This window comes from Dromiciops gliroides, chromosome 1, assembly GCF_019393635.1.
Source record: "Dromiciops gliroides isolate mDroGli1 chromosome 1, mDroGli1.pri, whole genome shotgun sequence".
Classification (NCBI taxonomy): Eukaryota; Metazoa; Chordata; class Mammalia; order Microbiotheria; family Microbiotheriidae; genus Dromiciops; species Dromiciops gliroides.
Genome location: NC_057861.1, coordinates 257,930,434 through 257,954,604, shown reverse-complemented (window position 1 = coordinate 257,954,604; position 24,171 = coordinate 257,930,434). Strand labels below are relative to the sequence as shown.

The window sequence follows — 24,171 nt, the reverse complement described above, 5'->3', positions numbered from 1 at the left end:
AATTGCAGAGCCAAGAATTAGATCAGATATATAAAAGTTTGGAGGAGCTGTGATTTGCAATGTTAAAGGGACTACCCACTCCAATGAGATGACAGAGCCATTGAAGTAATGGACTACAAATACTCCCAACATCTACTACAAGGTTTTGCACAGAGTAGGAATTCAACAAGTTTCTTGAATTATAGTGAATTAATAAATGAGATTTGTTGACTTGAATATAACTGAATACTTGGATAAACTGGAACACTGATTTTGTTTTGCATTTTTCATAGGGGAATACCTCATATTCACAGTGAAATTTGTACAGTGCATAAAAATAGAATGAAACTAGAAGATAACACTGACATGAAGTGTACAATAAATGTCAAGTTAATTTTGGGCACATTTATTTTTCTTCCACATGTATATCAAGCAATAAAATGGTCTAAGTAGCTTTTTCATTTGGGTAATGTTTTAAAGGATAACCCACTTAAATACATAGATGTATATTATTTTTGTAATATTTCTAAACCACAGGTGGGTTCGCATCACTCCCCTGATTAAAAATCTTTATTGATTGTCTATTATGTTACCTTTCAGATTCCTTAGCTTCTCATTTAAGAACATCTCTGGACTGACATCAATCTACTTTTCCTAGCTTATATGACCATATTGTCTTTCATGCACTGTTTATTATATACAAACTGTACTACTTAGCATTTTGTCTTCCCTTTGTGCCATCTTCTACTTCTAAGAACTTTCACACTAAAACCGCATCTCCAAAACAGACTCCCTCCTCACCTCCTCTGTTTTTAAATGCTACCACTCTTTTAAGGACCTTAAGGATCTTAGCTCCTACCTTTGTACTCAGGAATAACCATTTCTTTCTCTCTAAAATTCTATTCTTCACTTTTTTTACTTTCCCTATGCACTATTCTCATTATAACAATAACTTACTTTCATATATAAACTATATATGCTTAACAACTCTAGTATATAAAACTTATAAAGTATTTCAAGGACTACCAAGTATTTGGGATTGTCTCATCCTCCTGTTGAACTATAAGTTCCCTGAGGGCAGGAAACATCTTATTTTTCTTTTACCTTTGTATTCCCAGCACCTAGCAGAATAATTTGCAATTAGTAGGTACTTAAAAATGTTTATTGAAATTACGAATGTTGTATAATCTAAAGAGATGTAAGATTAACTGGGAAAAGGTGGACTCACCACAATATAAGTCAAAAACCTGCATTATTATGCCAAGGACACTATATTAGATACTCAGAGAGTTGTAAAGTTTAAATATGTAGTCCTTACTCTCATGGAGTTTATAATTTAGAAAAACAAATAAGACAAAGATAAAGATAGAGATAGAGATAGAGATAGAGATAGAGATAGAGATAGAGATAGAGATAGAGATAGAGACAGAGATAGAGATAGAGACAGTGATAGAGATGGAGATAGAGATAGAGATAAAACACAGGAATACATGATAAGAACATTAGTGATATGCAAAACAATTTTGAAGATTAATACCAGAAGTTGTTATAAGTAGGAGAGTTCAAGGAAAGCCTTCATAGAGAACCCAGCATCTTAGTTAGAATTCTGTCATGAAAATTTCTAAGTCTGATGAAGAAAAAGAAAGTGAAGTCTCCAAGTTGTAGAAAGATAGGTTTTTTGAGAGAGGGTACCTGTCTCACAATAAAGCTGGTCAGTCAGAGATGGAACCTGAAAGACTCCAAGCCTTAGGATCCAGTGGGGTTTATACCCTTACACGGTTTCTAGATATTTATACACTACTAAATTTAGACAAACCCCTCCCATTATAAAATCTAAATGATACAGAAAAGAGAAATTGAGACATAGTCATGATCAAGGGTGTCCACATGGCTCATGGGGACAAGAACACAACAGGGACATGGGCATAGCTTTGCTCAGGAGATGGCCAAGTCAGTAAACCAAATGGGATTATGTTTAAGATTCTTAATGCTGATTGGCTACTTCAGCTTAGAAGATACTATTTTTAGTGTTGTGGTTAACCACAATGTACCTTGGAAACACCATGAAGAGGGACATCAGTTAAGGACAAGTTTACAAGAAATAGACTAAAGAATTTACATATATCTATTCTCTGTGCTATATAATTATTAACCTAAAAGATTAGAGAACACTCAAAATTAAGTAAATCACCATTTGTAGTCTTTAATACTGATTATTACCATAATTAAATTATTTATATCTAAGGGTTAGGGAAAATCTCACTCATAATTTCAATGATAGATATGAATTCAATGGCAAAACCTATAAATCAATCAGTAGCATTCATTCAGTACCTACTTTATTCCAGGCACTCTATTAAGCACTGGAAATATGAAACAAAGAGTTCAAGTTTAAACATGTTGTGTTTAAGATATCTATTGGACATTTTTTAACATGTTTGAAAGATAGTTGAAGATGTGAGATTAGAGGTCAGTACAGAGGCTGTGGTAGGATAGGCTGATTTGAGAATCATTAACATAGAGATAGTAAATAAAGATGAAAACTAATGATATCACCAAGTGAAGTAACTTAGAGGGAGATGAGAAGACAGCCCAGGACAGAACCCTGAGGAATACAGTTAGTGGGCATGATCTGAATGATAATCCAGCAAGGGAGACTGAGAAGGATCAGTTAGTACAGTCGAAGGAGAACCAGGAGAGAGTGGTCTTCCAAAAGCCTAGAGAGAAGAAATGATCAAGGAGGAGAATAATCAACAATGTTAAAAGTTGGGGGCAGCTAGGTGGTGCAGTGGATACAGCACTGGCCCTGGATTCAGGAGAACCTGAGTTCAAATTCAGCCTCAAACACTTGACATTTACTGGCTGTGTGACCCTGGGCAAGTCCTGTAGCCCTCATTGCCCCCAAAACGAATAAACAAACAAAAACAAAACAACAACAACAACAACAAAAAACAATGTCAAAAGTTGCAGAGAAGTCAAGGATAATAAGGATTGAGAAAAGACCATTGGAGGAGTTCCAGGGCAGAGCGAAGATGGCAGAGGAAAGGCAGTGAGATCTCAAACTCATGACATGATGGCTCCAAAAAACCTCAACATGCAAGCAATTATATACAGTCAAGATATATACCAAAAAATTTGGAAGTTTCAGAAGAAAGGCGTAGCTTTCCAAATGATTCTGAATAAAGAAAAAAATGACCTCCTCTTCTAACCTGATGATAGAAAAGTTTATGTATAAGGTAAATAATAACTGAAAACTGAAGATATACTTCACTGGAGGCAATGGACTGTGTTGGACTGTGTTCTTTTTAGGAGAAGGGATTATTTTTCTCTCACTTTCATAGTAGATATTTAATAAATATTTGTTGACTGGATTTGATATATAGTGTCATTTAATCTTAACCATCAGAGTTCCTGGCCTAGTACTTCTATTGTAGCTAAATATTTATTTAACTGCACTTATTAGTACTGAATAAATAGTTACTTCAGGTGAATTAAAATAGATATATATTTTTTAAAATCAGCAAAATATTATATATATTAAAGAGCCATGACTGTATCTCGGTCATATCCCAAATGAACATACATGATCTGCCATTAACCTGGGGTTAAAAGCCTTTTGGACTAAGTAAGCACTTAAAGTTTGTTTGTTAAGTATGCCACTTAAAGAATATTTTAATATTTTGATGGATCTATGCTTATATAAGAATTGATATTTCCTCTAATAGATGAGATGTCAAAATGTTCATGTCCTCTCATCTTAAGTGTGCCTCTTGCTTATGTTATTCCACAAGGGATATGGGGTGATAGATGTTAGTTATCAAATGTGAGCACAACTTCCACTAGACCTCTTGAAATTATGTGGATACCATTGGAGTACACAGAAAAAGAAATGTAGAGGTTTTTTTGTTTTGTTTTCTTTTTTTAACTATACCTTTAAAAGTATACTGTCACCATTAAAACAAAATAAGCTTATGTAGAACTCCAAGTGAGAAAACTCCCTTTATAACTGCAGAAAAAACACTTGTTCTGCCACTTAAAGTCTTACAGAGTTGCCTGGGACACTGAAAGCAAACATAACTTTTCAAGGCCACAAATACAGAATATACTAAGTGGGATGTGAATGTGTGTCTTCCAGACTCTGAAGCTGGCTCTCTATCCACTATACCATGGTTGTGTGTCTCAGTGTAGCATTCCTGACCAAAAATGATCTTTCTCAGTCATTCAACAAAATAAAAAGCATTTTTGTGGAAATTTTCAAATTGCTACAAAATATCACATTCAGGCTTAGAACAAAACTATCACAAAAAAAGCAAACATTTGGACAAGCTGTAAGAAATGAAACTAAAAATAGACTCAATAATAACTGAAGCATAGTCCATAACATGTACTGTTAAATAATCATGCACTATATCCTCAGTGATAAAAATTAACATGCTTACTTCTAGTTCAGAATATAGAATTTTTCAACCATGAAACTTCACAACTTTTAATGAGTATGACATTTCATACATTGCAAAATGCTAAAAGCAACATGAATACATTGAAGTTAATTTCAGGCACGACACATAAAGCCAGATTTATATTTCATTAGTTGCCTTTGTGCCTGATGATCCCTCACCCAAAAGTCCCTCTCTCTCCTCTCTACATAGCTAAATATTTACCTATCTTTAGTTGTACATTGTCCTCGACTCCTTCACCAGCCACTTCAGTCTACTGTGCTCTCCCTCCACAAAAGTGATAGTTCTAATACCTAAGATGTTTATTAGACAATTAATCTTATATTGCTTCATGACAGCAACTGTATTGGTGACTTTATTGTTATTTAAATCAAATTCAAAAGCACCCCTGGTAGTACCTTTCATATAATAAGCACTCAATGAATGTTTGTTGAAATAAAATAACTAATAAGTTTACTTGGCTGAACCTGCTGAAATCCTTCTTTTCCTTCCTTTTTTTCTTTTCTTTTCTTTTTTTTTCTTTTTTCTTTTCTTTTCTTTCTTTCTTTCTTTTTTTTGTTTGTTGGGGGCAATGAGTATTAAGTGGCTTGCCCAGGGTCATGCAGCTAGTAAGTGTCAAGTGTCTGAGACCGGATTTGAACTCAGGTCCTCCTGAATCCTGGGTGCTTTATCCACTGTGCCACCTAGCTGCCCTCTTTCTTTTCTTCCATCCGTAGTTGAATTATAAGCCTCTTGATGGGCAGGAAATGTATCTAATTCTCTTTAGCATCCCACACAATGCATAACCTGGTGACTTACACAAAAAAGGCATTAAATAAATATTTGCCAAATGAAATCTGATTTTCCTAGCGAAAGATGGCAGGAAGCAAGCAACTGGTCTGGTGCTGATATTTAAAGGGATTGCCTAGTAAATAGTCAATGAAAAGATAAAAGAAATTAACATTATGTCTACTACATGTTTAGCAGCAGAACCACCACTAGCACTGTGATATAGTAAAAAGAACAGTGAACACTTAATATCATTAGATTTGGTCCTGTCATAAAATGGTTATGTGATTTCATTGACTCAGACTACTAGGCTTCAAGGTAACTGCAGATCATCTAGTATCCGCTTTAGATTCCCTTTCATAATCAAAGTGCTGGTTTAGATGATCCTGAAGACCTTCCAGCTCTTTAATGCCATGATGACATCTTAAAGGTAAACATGCTCAACACTGTCACTTTTTACAGAGGCATAATATGTTTTGTCAATTGCTTTGGGTATCAGCCAATAATACCACTCCAGGTGGACCGTGCCTTGTAACAATTTTTCTTTGGCCTGTACATATCAAATCTAATCTGTGGAAATTACAAAGTCTTTTCTTCTATCTTACCCATTGCTGTTGATGGAACAACCATTCTCCCCATTACCTAGGATCAAAATAATAGTCACATTTGATTCTTCCCAGTCCTTCTTCCCTTTCTGCTTCAACCATCTAATTAACTGTCAATCTCTGTTGATGCTGCTGACACAGCATCAGTCTCATGCATACCTTCTTATTGATCAGCAAGCATTAAACACCTATTATGTTATGGGCACTGTACAGTATGATAAAGATAGAAATAGAAAAGTGAGACAGTCCTTATACTGTTATTGCCTTAGTTCAGGATTTTATGTCTATCTAGGCTAGACTATTATAATCCCCTTTTTGGTGTCCCAGCCTCTACAATCCATCCTTCATTTCATACAACTGACAAAATATTCTTCCTAAGACATGCTACACCAGCCTAAAAAAGTCTGCAGTGGCTTTCTATTGCCTTTCAGATGACATAGCCTAGCATTTGGGGGAAATTATATGGCATGCTGTCATGTGTCTCTAACCTGTTTTTCCAATCTTATTTCATATTGATACATTGGACAAATTCTGTGCTCTAGACTAACTAAGCTATGCCATTCCCCAGTTTTATTCTGTACCTTTCAGCTTCTAAATATTTGAGACAGCCATCTTCCATGATCAGATACAGTGTCTTCATTGAACCTGTTGAAATCTTTCTTTTCCTTAAAATCAGCTCAGGTGACACCTCTTCCTACATGAAGCCTTACATAAACCAATTGAAAATGATTTCTTCCTCAAATTTCCCCAAGGCATTTTGTCTGATATTTTATTATCCATCATATTCTATTTTAAATCATATTTTATTTTATGCTAACTTCCCCCACTTCTGGTAGATTATAGAAATATTATGTTATTTTTAATCTTTGTATACAGTTAATGATTATTAGGTTAATATATGTTAAATTAAATTTTTAAAATTAAATTTCATTTAAATTAAAGTATAAGAAAAATATGTTATAATTGAGGTAAAGTAATAAGGAAGTCGCTGTAATATATCCTCTGTCCCAGGAAGCAACTAATTTTTGAATATAGTTACATAAAAGAAAAGTATTAACAGATCCAGTTGAGAGAGAGAGAGAGAGCTAGCACAGATTCAATTTCATGTGAGTTTTAAAAGTATGAGATATAATTCTTGTTCAGAAATATTTTGATTTCACCCCTTTCCTCCTATATGAAATATAGTGTTTCTCTTTTAACCTAATAATCATTAAATTTGCAAGGATTTCTTCATATATATAGTTAAAGTTTCACTTTAAGGGGAAAATGTTACGTCTTAATTCTAAATTATAGTGACATTAAAATATGAGATTAAAATCCAATAATATGCAGATCATGTACTTTTCAGAAAATGAAAAAAAATGGAACAAGGAATTTTTTTAATCTTAAAAGATTAAGCTCTGACATAAATATAAGAAATTTAAAATGATGGACTAATTTGAACTTTTATTTCATTAAAAATGCTCACATTTTCTTTAAGCAGTATGATCTGGACCTTTCTTTTCTCTTGTCTATCTCTTCATCTCCAAATTCCTTTTCATGTCCAACAGATAGAACAAAATTCACTTATGGAAAAATCTTGTTTTCGAAAATTTTCCATAAATTTAAACAAAGATTTTTTCCTCCATTCAAGACACCCCTTTTTACTTGACCCAGTTATATTTGTGGGATAGAAATTAAGAATGTAGGGCTAAGACTAACTGTATTTTGTCTTTGCTTGTAGATATTTCATTTTCCACTGAACAATAAGACATTTTCCTGAATTCTTCATAAAATATTGATAATGAATCTCTTTTAAAAGTACAGTGGTAAAAAGAGCAGGCTCAATTCCCTCAACTTTGCTCTATCATTGACGACTCTAAACTTTAGGACATGATCTAACTTTTATTTATCTTTGTTTCTACTAGTACCCTAAAAGATGACATCTTTCTAATGTATATGATGAAGAATTAATTTAAGCAATAAATGTTAATAATCCACAATTATATAGTAGGTTTACAAAGACAATTCATGTGAAATTATGCAAAGTATAAGTATGATCTCTCCATTCCATGGTTGAGGAGAATGAATTTAAGAGACCTGCCAAAGGTCACACAACTAGAAAGGATTTGAAACCAGGACATTCTTAAATTTTTGTTGCATTTTTTCAATGATAGCACTACACTAGGCTGACTCTCAATAAAGAAAACCCCACTAGTATCCTAATCTTTAATGCTTTGCAGTATCTATGGCTTCATCAGTATGGGTATTCTATTAATATAGATTACAACTCCTCTATGCTTCATCCTGTATGATTCTTGTCCTTGTTCTCCCATAAATCAAACAAAAAGGATCTATAAAGGCTAGAAGTCCTTCCTCCTGACAGTGTATTAATGTTTAATTAATATTACTATCATTTGTTTGAAAACAATGACTTTCCATATATATTACAAGGCATAATATATGAGTAAGTAGATCAATTCAATCAAATCAATGGTCTGGCTGATAAAGTTCATGTTGAAGACACATAGTTGTCTGGGCAAACATTGGTTTCTCCACAATGGCAGGAAGCTAATAGTACTTCAGTGAATTGATGGGCCAATTCCTTAGTCCACAAGCAAACCTGCTATGGAGGCAGTCATGCAAATCTAGGTTGAAATAACTCTTGCTTGTACTTTTCTTGAGGGAGGCTTAGGAGTACAGTGAACAAAACAACAACTACAACACAAACTCTTCACCTACCTCTTCACAGCTAGTCCTGAAATCCATGTGCTATGGCACAGTAAAGGATATCGTCTGAAAAGATAGAGAGATGGTATGCCATTAAACTCAGTATTGTTGGGAACAAGGGAGAAAACTTAGAGGTTTGTAAAATTATGAAACAAATGTCATGGCCTTTTTGGCAAACAGTATTTCTGACTATGAAAAAGTATCAAGGACTCCAACAGTGTAATGAAGTGAGAGGAATAAATAAAGGGAAAACAGACCTAATTCCTGGCTTGTATAAAATATAAACATCCTGATTTTATTCATTGTGATTAAGAAAGAAAGTGCATTTCCAGCCCCTCTCCACTCTATGAAGTATTCAGACATGACCTACTCTATGATTAACCTCTTCTTACAAGTGCTAGTTTATTTCTAACATTTATTTAGAAAGTCTTGTTTGCAACAGGGAAAGAACCTTCAAAAGAGTAATTAAAAGTTGCTTTTCATATGGTTATCTCTTGCAAAAGGTTGACTAATCTTTTTTCTTCTAATTAAAAGATGCATGCATGAATAATTTTCTCCTTGGACTTGAGATTTTATTCACAAACATTACTGCTCAGAGAAAACAAATCATTTATCAAGGAGGCTAATTTTCAGAAATTTCACTGTTTTGAACTAGTGGAAATTACCTCAAATAGGATTAGGTAGAAGGCCACTAGTTTCACACAAGTGAACACCACAATTACTGAAATGACAGGTCTAGACCTAAATGAATCTCAATGTACACTTAAGCTTCTATAAAGTGCACATTTAAATAGCCTTGTTTTAGTTACAAGGTAAATTTAATGGATTAAGTTATTGTCATTGAATAATGCTATACTGTCACTATAAAATGACATTGAGACAAAGTATAATAATTTAGAAAAACAAAATGTCAAAGCAAAATGGACATTAAATTTCAAAACAGAAAATACATGACATTTATGACAATAATGCTATACTTATTTGCTGTTTTGTATAGCACTAGATTGATTAATACATCATATAGGGGATATAAGTGAAATAGGAGGAAAACTGTCTCAGAATTGTCCTTGAACTGATAAATTATTGATAGCTCAGGAAAAAGGAATAACTCTTTTTATTGATGTCCATGTACTTTCATTTAAAACAATGTGTACACGGGGCAGCTAGGTGGCGCAATGGATAAGGCACTAGCCTTGGATTCAGGAGGACCTGAGTTCAAACCCAGCCTCAGACACTTACTAGCTGTGAGACCCTGGGCAAGTCACTTAAACCCCATTGCCCTGCAAAAAAACCAAAAAAACATCCTTTCCCATTTAATAAAAATAACAATATCCATCATTTATGTAATGCTTTAAGACTTTTGGAAAGCTTCACAAATATTATCTGATTTTATCCTCACAACCCTCTAAAGGTAAGTGTCATTATTATTCTGACTTTACAGATGAGGAAACTGAAGTAGATAGAGGTTAAATGATTTGCCCAGGGTCAGACAGCTCTTTGTGTCTGAGACTGGATTCAAACTTAGATCTTCCTGACTCCACTATATTTATACTAACTAATGCACCACCCAGCAGTCTTCCTCTGCAGGGTAACATGGAAGAGATCTTTTTAAAATCCTGAAAACTGTGCATAAGTAATTCTAATAAGAAGTCAACTTGGTCCTAAGAAATTAAAACCTCAAAGTTTTCAAGTAAGGTTAAAAGTATATGTGAACCATTCCCATATAAATGTAATTTGGTTTTACACAAGAGCTTAGTTAATAGCTCAATGCCTAATGAAGAGGCATTGATATCATTACCATACCTATGTAAAGAAAGCCTGAGGCTTAAGGATTTCTTATCTATAATAAGGAGAAATCTTAGGCACTGACAAATAGGGAGTTAATTCTGAAGGGAAGCAAGAGAAAGTAAAAAATCCATTAATCATCTTCCCATTTTTTTTAAAGTGCCTACAATGTGCTGGGCATTATGTTAGATACTGAGGATAAAAATAGAAAGGTAAGGAATCCTGGTCTTTAAATGTTTTACATTTGACTATAGAGAATAACAATGAATGAGATTAAAATCACCAGATACAAATAGTCTACAGCCTTGGACACTGAGTTCATACACACAATAGATGATGTTACTAGCCACTCCTAATGAACTTTGAAAGATAAGACTGAATGAAAGAGGCACAGTAGAATCCAAGAGGTAGAAATGCAGTCCAAGAAAAAGTGAGGGACTGGGTAGAGGTGGCATAGGCTGAAGAGAATGGAATCCATAATAAATAAGCCATAGAGTTTGACTTCAATTTCTGGCAACATTGTAGATTGTATCATTAACTGTATGGTTAATACAAATAAACAATAAGCAGTGATTACAAAGAGTCATCATTTTATTATTAAGACTAGGCCCCACCAGACTAACAACATTTTTATACAATGGGGAGGAGGAGGAGGAGGATGAAGAGGAGGAAAAAGGGGGGGAAAACCATTTATACAGTGTTGGTTATATTAGAGGGATGCTATAGATATGGCTTGACTAGATATTAACCATTTGACAGTCATGCTCTACTTATGGAAAATATGGGGAGATAAGGGCTGAATGATGAGAAAGCTAAATGGGTTCAGAAGAAGTTGAAAGGCAGAAAGCAAACATTCATGATTGGATATCAGTTCAGAAGGAAGTTTCTAGTAGAGTGCCCCAAGTAACTATGGTTGGTTTATTTCATATAGATAGAAGATAGATGATAGATAGATAGAAAGATAGGTATATATGGATAGTTATATAGGTATATACCTAACTATAGCTATCTAAATAGCTAAAGATATATTCATATATAAATCTAACCTATAATAATCTATATATCACTATATTTATATCTATTTTGTTATTCAGTCCTGTCAGTCATGTCTGACTCTTCATGACTCCATTTGGGGTTTTCTTAGCCAAAGTACTGGAATGATTTGCCATTTCCTTTTCCAGCCTATTTTACAGATGAGGAAACTGAGGCAAAGAGAGTTAAGTGACTTGCCCAGGGTCACTGCTTCTAAATGTCTGAGGCTGGATTTGAACTCAGGTCTTTTTGACTCCAGGCTCAATAGACTCAGCACTCTATCTACTGCAATGCCTAGATGCCTATCTATCTATCTATCTATCTATCTATCTATCTATCTATCTATCTATCTATCTATCTATCTATCTATCTATCAGAAGGGCTGACCTTAGAGCATGCTCAGATTCTCCCTTTCTGATAGATTATACAATGCATGAACAATATTTTCTTCTTATTTCCAATCCAGCACTTGGATTCTTGGTGATCCTTCTTTAGACCAGGAGTGACTGAAGGGCTTGGTCATCTTCTAGAACAAAGGACAAACAATATCAAAAAAGACTGAAGGGCTGGTACTGTTAGATGACAGAGTACTTTGGTTGGTGAAGGAGCTGGAAAGAATGATGCATAGGAATTGCTAAGTAAGAAGTTTGTTCAAATACATAAGGATAAATATTCCTCTACTTAGGCCCTCTGATGCTTTTCTTCCATTGAAGAATTCAAGTAAAGGAGACTGCTATGAGTCATTTTGGGGGAGGAGAAGGAGGAAAATTGAATATTTTTCCCCCACCAGCTGACATAAATTTCTGAGTTCATACTGTCTCTGTGTCTTTTGGGTTTGTTCTTTCCTAATCTGGAGTGATTGAATATCCTGAGATGGGAATGCACAGCCAACTAGGGGGACTAGGAAATGCATTAAAACTATCAAATACCTCACTGATAACCATAGGCAGTAGCCACATCATCTTTGTCCAGTGAGAAATGAGCCAAGCAGCCAAGTTACTACTTGATGCTTCCTTGATGCAGGGAATGACTCATCCCTTGCTGAGGGCACATGCAAAAAATGGAATTAGAGGGAATCCACAAAGTAACAAAAAAGCTCTCAGAACCAGGAGTCTTGAGGTATCCCTTGGCCCCATGTGTTCTCTACACACATGCCTACCTTCATTTGTATGTTAAGTGAGAGCCTGTTCTTCCAAGGGGACCTTGTCTATGTCCTAGGCTCTGAGGATTTTTTTTTTGGTAAATTTCTATCATTGTTATACATACTCAGTTAATATACCACTATAAATGCTGATTAATGTCAACCAGTTTATCAATATTCAGATATTCAAGAGTACATCAGATTAGGTCTCAAGAGCAATGTTATTCAAAGTCATATCTCTCAAGTTTATCCCTTACAATGCTGAAAGGGACAGTAGTATTCTATCTTCTAGAAACTTAGCCTGACAATGTAATGTGAGTTGGGCAAATAATCCCAGGGGATGTGAAGGGATTCTTAATAACTACTACCTTAGACAACTCTATGTTGTCTGCTCTGTACACAAAAGGAGACATCACTTCTAATTTGTTGAGGGATGCTTATCATAGTAGATGCCCTTAGAAATGGCCAGCCAGGTGATGCAGTGGATAAGGTGCCAGACCTAAAGTCAGGAATACTCATCTTTCTGGGTTCAAATCTGGCCTCAGACACTTACTAGCTCCCCTAGGCAAGTCACTTAACCTTGGTTGCTTCAATTCCTTATGTATAAAATGGATTGGAGTAGAAAATGGCAAGCTACTCCAGTATCTTTACCAAGAAAACCCCAAATGAGGTCACAAAGAGTCAGACATCACTGAAAACAACTGAAAAACAACAACACTCTGTAGTAAGGGGATTTATTGGAGAGCTAGTTTCAGAGACTCATATAGAAGGAGGACCTCTAAGGAGGCAATAAAGAGAAATATCTTAAATAATGAAGAAAAACCCACAAAAACATAAATTTATAAAGAAAGCCATTCCCATCATGTTCCTTGACCTTCATTCTATACCCATCAACCTCCTTGACCTGTAAATCTAGTGACTGATGTGAGTGGATATCCCCTGGATGAGATCATTTGTCTCTCTCTTCTGCTTGTCACCCTGAGGTGAGGTCTTATCTTGCTCCCAGCTGAATAGCTCATTTACTCTTATGTATTGTTTGTTATACTCCAATCAATCTGTAGAACTGCTATGATTTCAGTTTGCTATTTGGCTTGGATAAATTAGCTTATTTGCTTCCTTCTTTTTAAGACTTTTTTAATGGAAAAAGAGATTGATAGGAAGGGGCTAAACAAGTACGTATATGTTTAGGGTTATCCTCTCCCCTGAAGAGAAATCAAGGAATTGGGTTTCATTCTGAATATCCTAAAATTTTATTTCTAAAATAGAGAAATTTTAGGGGTTGCTAGATATCATTCTCGACCAATATCCCAACTTTCCTCCTTGGAGACTAGAGGAATGACCAACCATCCTAATCTATTCTGGATCTTGCCTGTCTCTCCTACTTCCTATTACTAAACTACTGACTTTGAGGAAAGAACTCTCTTTTTCCTTTTTTCAGAGGTGGGCCAGAACATAGATCATATCTATTCATGCCACCTGTGCAACAAGCATATATATATATATATATATATATATATATATATATATATATATATATATATATATATATATGGATAGTCCACATGTATGTATATATGCATGCATGCTTGTGTGTAATATGCACACACACACACATATATATATGTACACATTTCTATTTTAACCAGATATGTAATTTCATTGCTGTAGGTTATGCCCAGTAAGAAATTTCAACCAATGTGGAGCTTTACTTACCCTATAATCTATAGTCTTAAAGACTCAGCTTGGGCCTTGAGAGTTTAAATGACAAATTGAGAGTCACACAACCATTCTATGCCAATGGTGGGATGGGACATTTTCCTCAGTCTGAGGAAAATTTTCTTTCTTTGATACCATGTTGCCTATTCATTGTACCTAACATTTTTTTTAATAAATGAATTGAATGAAGAAATTGATTGAATTATTATCAAATGTGTAAAGGACACAAAGAGGGGAGAGATAGCTAACATGGTGGATAAAAAAAATCAATATCCAGAAATATCCTGATAATTTATAACTATAGGCCAAATCTAATAGACTATTTAATAGTGATCCAAAGTCTTGCATTGTGTTCTCCAAATCAATTCCACAATGACAAGATCAGGGAGGAGTGGATAGGCAGTAATTTGTATAAAAATGTGAAGTGACGTTATTGGCCTGTATTTCCAGTGAATCAGTAATATTTAAGCTAACCAAGAAATCTGATTCAATTGTTGAATGCATTTAGAGAAATATAGAGTGCAGGAATAGGAAGATCAGAATCTCACTACAGACTGCACTAATCAGTGTGTGTGTTGGGGGAAAGGCATTTGAAAACCACATTTTAGGAAGGACAGTGAAAATATGGAGAACATTCTGAGGAAAGTATCCAATATAGACCATATATTTAAGAATAAACCATGTGACAACAGTGTGAAAGGTGTAAGTAAATTAACCTGAACAAAGAAGATATAGGGACTGGGTAGGAATATATTGTAGTGGAGATAGCCATTTTTCAGTTAAAATAACGAGGGTGAGAAAATGAGTAAAAATTTCAACTTTAGGTTTGATATTATAAAACTTCCTAATAATTCCCTAAAAGGTAATTGGTGTACTTTGAGAGGGAGTGGCTTCTCTATCATTGGAGGTCTTCAATCATAGACTAGATGATCATTTATTGGGTGTATCATAGAGAGATTCTTGTTTAAATATAGATTAGACTAGATGGACTCTGAGGCCCCTTCTCATTTTATGATTCTAGCAGTTGAAAGTACTGCATACTTTAATAGAAAAGAAATGAACTACAATTTTTTGTTTAAAAATTCATTATAAACTCATGGTATATCACTTGCATGCATTGCCAACTTCTAAAACAAAACAAAACAAGTGTTTTAAAATAACTAGTGCAAGTAAAATTAAAAACAAACATTTGAATGAAAATCCAGCATGTCCATTTTCATAAGCAGCACATAAACTCTTTATGGCTCAATAAATAAGGTTCATAAATATCCACTTTTTCCTGGTCTTGACTCATTTACCACCCTACCCAAAATGACTATTATGTAATATTTCCAATTGCTCATTCAGAGAAAGAATAACTAAGCAATTAAAAATGTGTCAATGACCAAGATAGCTAGGGTTTTTATAGCTGCAATAAAAGTCTTTGGAGTGATTATAAATGCCAAGAATAGAAAGTTCTTTTTGTTTTTTGTTTTTAAATACTACACAAGGAAGAGTAACAGTCATTTTTTATTTCTACTCTACTGACAAAAGTACGATATCAATTCTTTTAGCTTCATTTAGATCATTCACATTCTTAAATAATTTTACTAAACATATTTGTAAACATCAATGTAACCAATTAAGTTTGATTTGCAACTGCTTAACTTTGCAAAACACAAGTTTCAACACAGAAAATGCCATAATCTTTAGTTCTTTTCTCTAAGTTTCCATCAGATTTCTTAGTCTACTTATTCTCATTTGGTTTTCACATGTTCATGGTATATTCTGCATTTTATGTTTCTGGTTAAATTTTTTTTCTTTTTTCAATATTTTATAGAGGTCCTTCCAATATCCTTCATATTCCCTCATATTTATAAATATTAATTGCATTTCAGTAATCCATAACATAAATGTGCTAAAAATTTGGCCACCATTCCAATATTGCTAAACATTTCAATTGCTTCCAGTTTTGCTTTTTTTTTTTTTGCAATTGCCTATAATGCTACTGTATAAATCAATCTGTTCATTTGCCTTTTTACAGATCTTACATACTATAACAGATTTGAATCATCCCCATTTAGAAGAGAAAAATTGACTGCCTTTTCCTTATCATTCAGACATAACAGGGAAATTGTGAGTGGGTTAGGAGCAAATAGAAATAAATTATAAGTTGCTGCAGCCAAACAAAACATATTTACTTAGGAGGTTGTTTTGATACCAGTTTGATCCCCATCATTTCTAAGATAGCTGGTTATTAAATTTTTGTCTATTTCTTTTTCATTAAATCAAGTTTGCCTGTGGTTGCCACTACTTCCATGCTGTTTCTTTACTTGAGGAAATTGATTCTTTGAAATTTCCCTACATGACAATTTTAAAATTCACTTTTTACAGAAAAGTAATGTAGCAAAGGTAAAGGTATGCCCAAGTCCTTTTGTCTTCTAAAGTAATTTAAAATAAGTTTAGCAGTATCTGGGACAAATCATATTGAGAGAAGGGAAGATTGGAGCATATCTGGAGACATTTTTTTTTAGATAGCGTATTATAAAATCTAAATAGCAACATCTTTCTATTTGTTGTCTTACTAAAAGGTATTAATTATCCTTGATGGTATATTTGTATACATAGTGTGCAGAGTGCTGGATTTGGAGCCTGGAAGATATAATTTTTAATGTTACTTCAGATATTTCATAATTCTGTGATATCGAACAAGTCACTTAATTTCTCTGGCCTTCAGTTCCCTTATCTATAAAATAGCAATAATAATAATCAAACACAGTTATTTTGAGGATCAAATGAGATAATATATGCAAAGGACTTTCCAAACCTTAAAGTATTATATCAAAGTCAAATATTTTTATCTACTTTTTATCTGTTTCTATGGAATACATTCTGGGAATGAATTGCCGTCTTGTTGTTATTCCATTATATTTATTTTCAGTAGAATATAGCATAATTTTTTTTCTAATTGACCAATGTTTAGCATAGTACTTGGGAAATATGAACTTCTTAATAATTACTTCTTGACTTGAATTGATTATAAGTATAGGGATAACATTTGATCTTGTGTAGGCTCATGGGAAGAATCTTTGGGACATCTCCAACAGACAAGAAGAAAAACTTGGAGGAAGAGGAGATGATGATGATGATGATGATGATGATATTCCTGATATAATACAATACTGCAGTTCTTAATTACAATTAGACAAACTGGGAACAAGATGGGCATTGGTATACACACACATATACATGCTCAATGAATATTGGTACATATATATGTGTGTGTGTACATCTAATTGAAATTTACATGAATAAAATTTGTGATCCATACAATTATGGGAGTACTCATATCAATGAGATTATTGAAGTATTTAAAAGTATTTCTTGCTTAAGAATACAAATAAAATTCCTACTTTTTAGATGTTCATTTAAAAATATTTTTAAAATATACATTTACATATGTACACACATACATACATATATATTCTAGTAGTCCTTTTTTACTGTCTATATTTGAAATATCAAGGAGAACTAAATTTTTACATTTGTAAGTCTTTTAGAGGAGGTATATAATAGAGTTGATTTTAAAGATTCTTGAATCATAATATAAGTATACAACCTATTTTTTTCTGCCTAACATATCCAACTTCACTTCATAGGGAACCATGTGACCTACAGTTGGTCTATACAATATGGCAATGTCCATGTCTTTGAAGAGAAATGTTTGCTCTGCCTTTACATAAGTAACTAAGGATTACAACTTGAACAATTGATGTTAGTCCAATGCCTTCTCATGTTGTAGAGGATTTAGCTTATTATGGAGAGCCTGTAGTGTGCTCAAATTGTACAACATCTATCATCAGACTCTGCCCCTGCCCAGAGGTCCTACAATCTAAAATTAAATCTAATGCTCAAAAATTAATCAGAGCTGTTGTCATCAATTATTTGGAGTACAGGTCCAATTGCTGTTGATGAAATTTCATCTCTACAAACAAAATAGACCATGAGAGCCAAAGATGTGATCTCAGTATGCAAAACAGTCTCTGGCTGCTTCTCCAGAAGAAAGTTCCATCACCAGCAGGGTGAGTGACCAAAATGCAGAAATAAATCTCTAAAATTGTAACAATAAAGTAAAAAGGACACGAAGGACTGATTTAGTTTGTTTAAATGGGAAAAAAACCCAATATAACCAGGAGAAACTTATCGGAGTAATATAATTGTTTTTGTTTTGTTTTGTTTTGTTTTTGTATTACTTAGGTAATTGCCAGAAGTATTTACTTGGGAGCCTATGTTCAACTAGGATCTGGAATAGTTTGTATTCAATATGGCACTGCTGTTTATTCAAGGGAAAAATCTTAATTAGGGAGAAGGGCAGCTAGGTGGTACAGTGGATAGAGCACTAGCCCTGCACACAGGAGGACATAAATTAAAATGTGACCTGAGACACTTAATACATGTGTGAGCCTGGACTTAACCTTGATTGCCTCCATTAAAATAAATAAAAATAAGGAGAGATCAAAGAAAAATTTGAGGTAGACCAAATTTACATGGTTTGGCTATACTGAAGTTGTGAATGCCACTTATACCCAAATATATACCTCTAATTCTACCTCTACTTGTACCCCATTTTCTCATGCTTTCTTATGATCAGTTTGCATACGTTTTACATGATAGAGTGATGTGTTAGAAAAGAGGGGCCATAAATCCCTTTGAGTTTCTAAGGATATTTTGCTACTTTCATCTTTTCAAAATTGATAATATAATGATGTCTAAAAGAGCTATATAGGAATAAACTTCATTCCCATTGGATGGCTGCTGATCATAGGTGGTATTAGACAAATGTTTATCCTCACGTAGCAGGTGCTATATAAATGTGTATTCCCTTCTCTTCTTCCATTTATAAAGCCCCTACTATGTACCAGGCATCATGCTAAGTGCTTTATAAATATCACATTTGATCCTCACAACCTTGCAAGGTAAATATTGTTATCTCCAGTTTACAGTTGAAGAAACTAAGGCAAACAAAGGTTAACTCCCTTAAGGTCATATATCTAGTAAAAGTCTGAGGCCGGACATGAAATCAAGCCTTGCTGACTCCTGTTCCAGCACTTTATCAACTTCACCACCTAGATACCCCAGAGGAGAAGACACTAAGGTATCAAGTTTTAAGAATTGCTAAGTTACATAAAATTGAAAGAAAGTAAGCAGTGTGATCACTGCTGGAGGTAAATTTACATGTCTTCACAAGTTCTCTACTTTTCCAACATGTTCCCTTTTGTTCTTTAAAACATCTAACAAATTTAGCAAACTCCTTTTCTTATCTTCTTAGGATCTAACATATGTAGGTGACTAACTGGTTAAAATTTGTTCATCTAATTCCCAGTGATGTATTAATGTATTAATGCATTATTTTGGATTTGGGAGGTGGGGGGGTGTTCAGGAATCTGTATTTTAAGATGATTCTTGATGATACAAGTCTTTGCTTTTTTGTTTTGTTTTGTTTTGTTTTAGTGAGGCAATTGGGGTTAAGTGACTTGCCCAGGGTCACACAGCTAGTAAGTGTTAAGTGTCTGAAGCCAGATTTGAACTCAGGGACTCCTGACTCCAGGGCCTGTGCTCTATCCACTCTGTCACCTAGCTGCCCCCGATGATACAAGTCTTAACCAAGAGGAATAAATAACAAATTATGGGAATTTTAGTCACCATGGCAGATCAATATAGTATAAATTTTTAATTTTTAATCAAGTCACTATAACTCATACATATTAAGCCAAACCAAACACATAATAACCACCTTGCCCTATAAATATGGACTTATCAACCATTTGTCCTCAAATGTAGTGCCGATAGAATTTAAATATTTACACATTCTGATTTTGAATGTAAGGTATTTATGTCATGAGACACTGGATTAAAACAATTAAACTCGGGGGCAGCTAGGTGGCACAGTGGATAAAGCACTGGTCCTGGATTCAGGAGGACCTGAGTTCAAATCCAGTCTCAGACACTTGACACCTACTAGCTGTGTGACCCTGGGCAAGTCACTTAATCCTCATGGCCTCACAAAAATACAAAAAACAACAAAAAAAACAATTAAACTCTCCCATTTACTCTCTATGACTAAAATGATCTCTCTAATTTATGTATAGATAGATATAGACATGCATATACACGCATGTATGTGTTATCTTTATGTAGAGACATGTATCTATATATGTACATCTTTTCCTTATATATTCATTTATAAGATTTAATCAGAGATTAACTTATATTTATTAAATATATTGAATATATTTCTCCAACCAGTGTGTGAATTGCAATTTTATAGAAATGCAGCTTTTCTGAGTGACTTCCTCATTTAAAATTATGGACAAAGTATAGTATAGCATTTGTAGATTAAATACCACTATTGCCACAGACCGTGTAGGTAGCTGAAGTTTGACAAAAAGAAAACTGGCACTGAGAGTTATAGAAGATATATGTAGACTTACAACAGGCACAGATAAAGAAGGAAGAGAGGAGGGAAAGTTTGGATGGGGTCTTATCTTTGACATGGGTTTTAATTTAGGTTTTACTACTTATTTAATTACACAAACCTGGAGAAGCCAATCTACTTCTTCGTGTCTCAAAGTCCTTATCTGAAAAATGGGAATATTGACTTTCTTATCTATCACACCAGAATATTATGAGACTTAAATGAACTAATTATGTATAAGTATTTTGGACTCATAAAGTATTAAAAAGGTTAAAGGTATGTCAAAAATGTTACTTAAGATGAGACTCTATTTAATATCTTCTCTCACATTAGAGGAGAACATATTGTCCCTTACAGTTCAAAAGGAAAAACCAAGATCCCAACATAATTAGTACAAATATTTTACAAACTTGATCTGGATGAATCTAACATAAGTGTCTTGTTTTTTGTTTTGTTTTTTAGTGACATTCAAATTGGCAACAATCCCCAAATCTCAATTTTTTATCATTCAACATATTTTATATGTTTTCAATATATTCTTTTCAGCCTGTTTTACCTAATATTTATGTGCATTTATGTTTTATGTCTCCTTAAGATTACATACATAAAGAAGTAATTTTGGAGACAGAATGACATATCTCATTCTTTAATCTTGTACTTTCAGGCAATCTTTATACCATGAGACTGTTAAATGTGTCTGGGGAGAGGAGGATACCAAAAATGGAATAGATTTTCATCTCTTAAATCACACTTTAGATGAGAGGCTTTCCTAAAGACAAGAGGTAGTCTCTCCTTCAATGTCATTCATCTCTCCCCCATCCTATTCCCTCCATTCTCATCCCACACAAAAAGCGCCTTACAATTAACCTGAAATGCATAATTTAGTGCATACTATGTACTATACATATGTAATTCACCTTCTTTTAGATAAAATATGGTACCACTTTAGCAGTATGTGGTAATCATCCACTGTAGTCCAGTAGATTAAGTATGGAAGCATATTGTATCCAGTTAAAAATGTCGGGCTAATTTAGTTAGACAGAATGTAATGAGCTATTTTGGATTTTTTTCAGGATATTGAAAATAACAAACTGCTTTTATTAAAAAAAAAAAGTCAATGACTTTAATGACTACATATAGTTAAGGTTTAGTTTTAAATCTTCTTCTCAACAGATAACACTGTAGTCAGCTTAAGGTCCCTAGCTAGGAGTTTGTAATAGGAGGAAGGGTAGGAGTAGAAGGGTGGTATATGAATGAATATAGGTTTTGCAAAGAGCATTAGACTTCAAGTCAGAAGACCTAGGTTAACAAAGTAAATGCCCATAGATTGGATAAACAAAGCATGGTACTTGAATGTGATGGATGATTACTCTGCTGTGAGAAATGACAACTATAAGGAACTTAGTGAAGCATGTTATCATTTATATGAATTGATGCAGCATGAAGTAAGCACAACCAGGAAAATTACATATACAATGATGAAAAAGTAAATGAAAAGAACAAGAAGAAACTTAATGTTATATAATCACAGCAATTCAGAAAAGAGAAGAAAATGAATCTTTCTTCATTTGCAGAGGTGAGGGCTATGGTTTCTAAACACTGAATTTGTAGTCAGTAAGCTGATGGACTAATTATTTTTCCTGAACCATGTTTTTTCCCCTTTTTCTTCTTTATATTATAAGGAGAAAGTTCTCTAGGGATTTGATGAAGGGAATGAAGGGCAGCTAAAAAATGTTAAGGTATTTTGTAAACTCCTTTGTTTAAAACCTTGATGGGCCACTTACCAGCTATGTGGTCCTGGTCAAATCATCTCAATTCTTTGGGTTTCTGTTTTCTTATCTATAAAATGAAGGGATGGGACTTTAAGAACACCAAATTGCCTTCAAGTTCTAAATGTATCATATCTAGGATATATGTTATATCTATTTTCAGATTTTAGGTATGTTCTTAGTGGCAATTAAAATCTTTACCACTTAATTCTAAAAATATTTAATTCAATGTAACTAAATTCAATTAAATAAACCCCAGTAAGTACTAGGCACTGGGGTAAGCAGTTGGGATAAAAATAAGAAAAAAGAAAGACAGTCCTTGACCTCAAGGAGTTTACAATCTAATAAGGAAGACAATATACAAAAGGAAGCTTACAAGAGTGAGGTGTACTAGAGATTATCCACATGGGGCCATGATGTTCAAAGAAGTCAAAACAAAATAGAACTGCTAATGGAAAATGAAAAGTTGCCCAAAAAGTTTTGAACCAAGTCCTTTATAAAATAAAAATTTGGGAGGAATTTATTGCTTTACTATCCAGCCCTGCAATGAGGGGGTTGGCAGAGGGGGGGGAGGAGGCAGCTAGGTGGCACAGTGGATAGAACACTGGCCCTGAAGTCAAGAGGACCTGAATTTAAATCTCACCTCAGACACTTACTAGCTGTGTGACTCTGGACAAGTTACTTATCCCCAGTTGCCTTAATCATCTGGGGCCATCTCCAATCATCCTGATTTAAATCTCGCCACTGGACTCAGATGGCTCTGGAGGAGAGAGTGAGGTTGGTGTCTTTGCACAGCCCTCACTCACTGAAATCCAATTCACTGCAAGTCATGACATCACCCTGATGTTATGGTCCTCTTCAAGAATGAAGGATAAACAACAAAAGCAGCAGCAGTAATACTTGGTAGAAAATGTATTGAGTACCAAAAACTGAGTCAATCTTCATGATGATAAAATTTAGGTGATCAGCTTAACCATGAGTTATGATATCAATGATATGTCCCAAGAAATAAAAAAACAATATTTTAGCATCATTTAATTTAATATACTAATTTTAAAGTAAATGGCTGAAGACCTACGATAAAGTTAAAGGAATAAACAATTATTATTCACCATTAGCAAGAGTTTAATTAGTTGAAGTTCTTTTTCATATTTTTGCTAGTTTTAAAAAGCATTTTTCATTGAGTAACCATTGTAGGTTAAAAAAAAAGACATATATGAATTTACAGAATAATTCTATATAGAGTATAACCTATAATTGTATAAACTTTCCAAAGAATACCATCAATTAGGAGGAGAAAAATACATGTAATAAATGACATCAATTCAACATCATCTGTTATAAAATCTAGTCAGTAAAGTTCCATCTCAACTTTTTCCTATTTTCCTTCCTTCCTTCCTCCATTCTTTCCTACTTCCTCCTTACCTTGCTTCATTCTTTCCTTTCTTACTCTTTTCCTCCCCCTTTCCTTTCTTTTCCATCTTTCCATCCTCTTTCCTTCCTCCCATCCTTCCTTCTCTTCCTTCTTTCCTTCCATCTTTCCCTTCTCCTTTCCACCTCTGTACCCCTCTCTTCCTCTTCTTTTTTTCAGAAGTTATTCTCTTACAAATCTTTTTAAAAGTTTTCTTTTAAAAGGGGGGTGGGGAATTACAAAAAGGATCTGAATGCATTCTTTGATTTTCAAAAATGTTACCAGACTCTTCTTTGGCATGAAAAGTAGCCTCATTATATATTATATCTTGAATACAATTTTTTG

General features: G+C 33.9%; 1 protein-coding gene across 8 annotated transcripts in view; it reads right to left on the bottom strand.

Annotated features, from left to right (window-relative positions):
• SNTG1 (syntrophin gamma 1) overlaps window positions 1-24,171 on the bottom strand; it is a 1,086,140-nt gene that overhangs the window by 470,069 nt on the left and 591,900 nt on the right. For 7 of the 8 annotated variants that reach the window (XM_043977923.1, XM_043977920.1, XM_043977919.1 and 4 more), the window contains one exon: window positions 8,531-8,584. The exons of the other annotated variant lie outside the window; for it this stretch is intronic. In XM_043977923.1, the coding sequence (XP_043833858.1) occupies window positions 8,531-8,557 (27 nt within the window). In that variant the 5' untranslated portion in view covers window positions 8,558-8,584. The remainder of the gene's footprint in view (window positions 1-8,530; window positions 8,585-24,171) is intronic. 8 annotated transcript variants of the gene reach the window in all.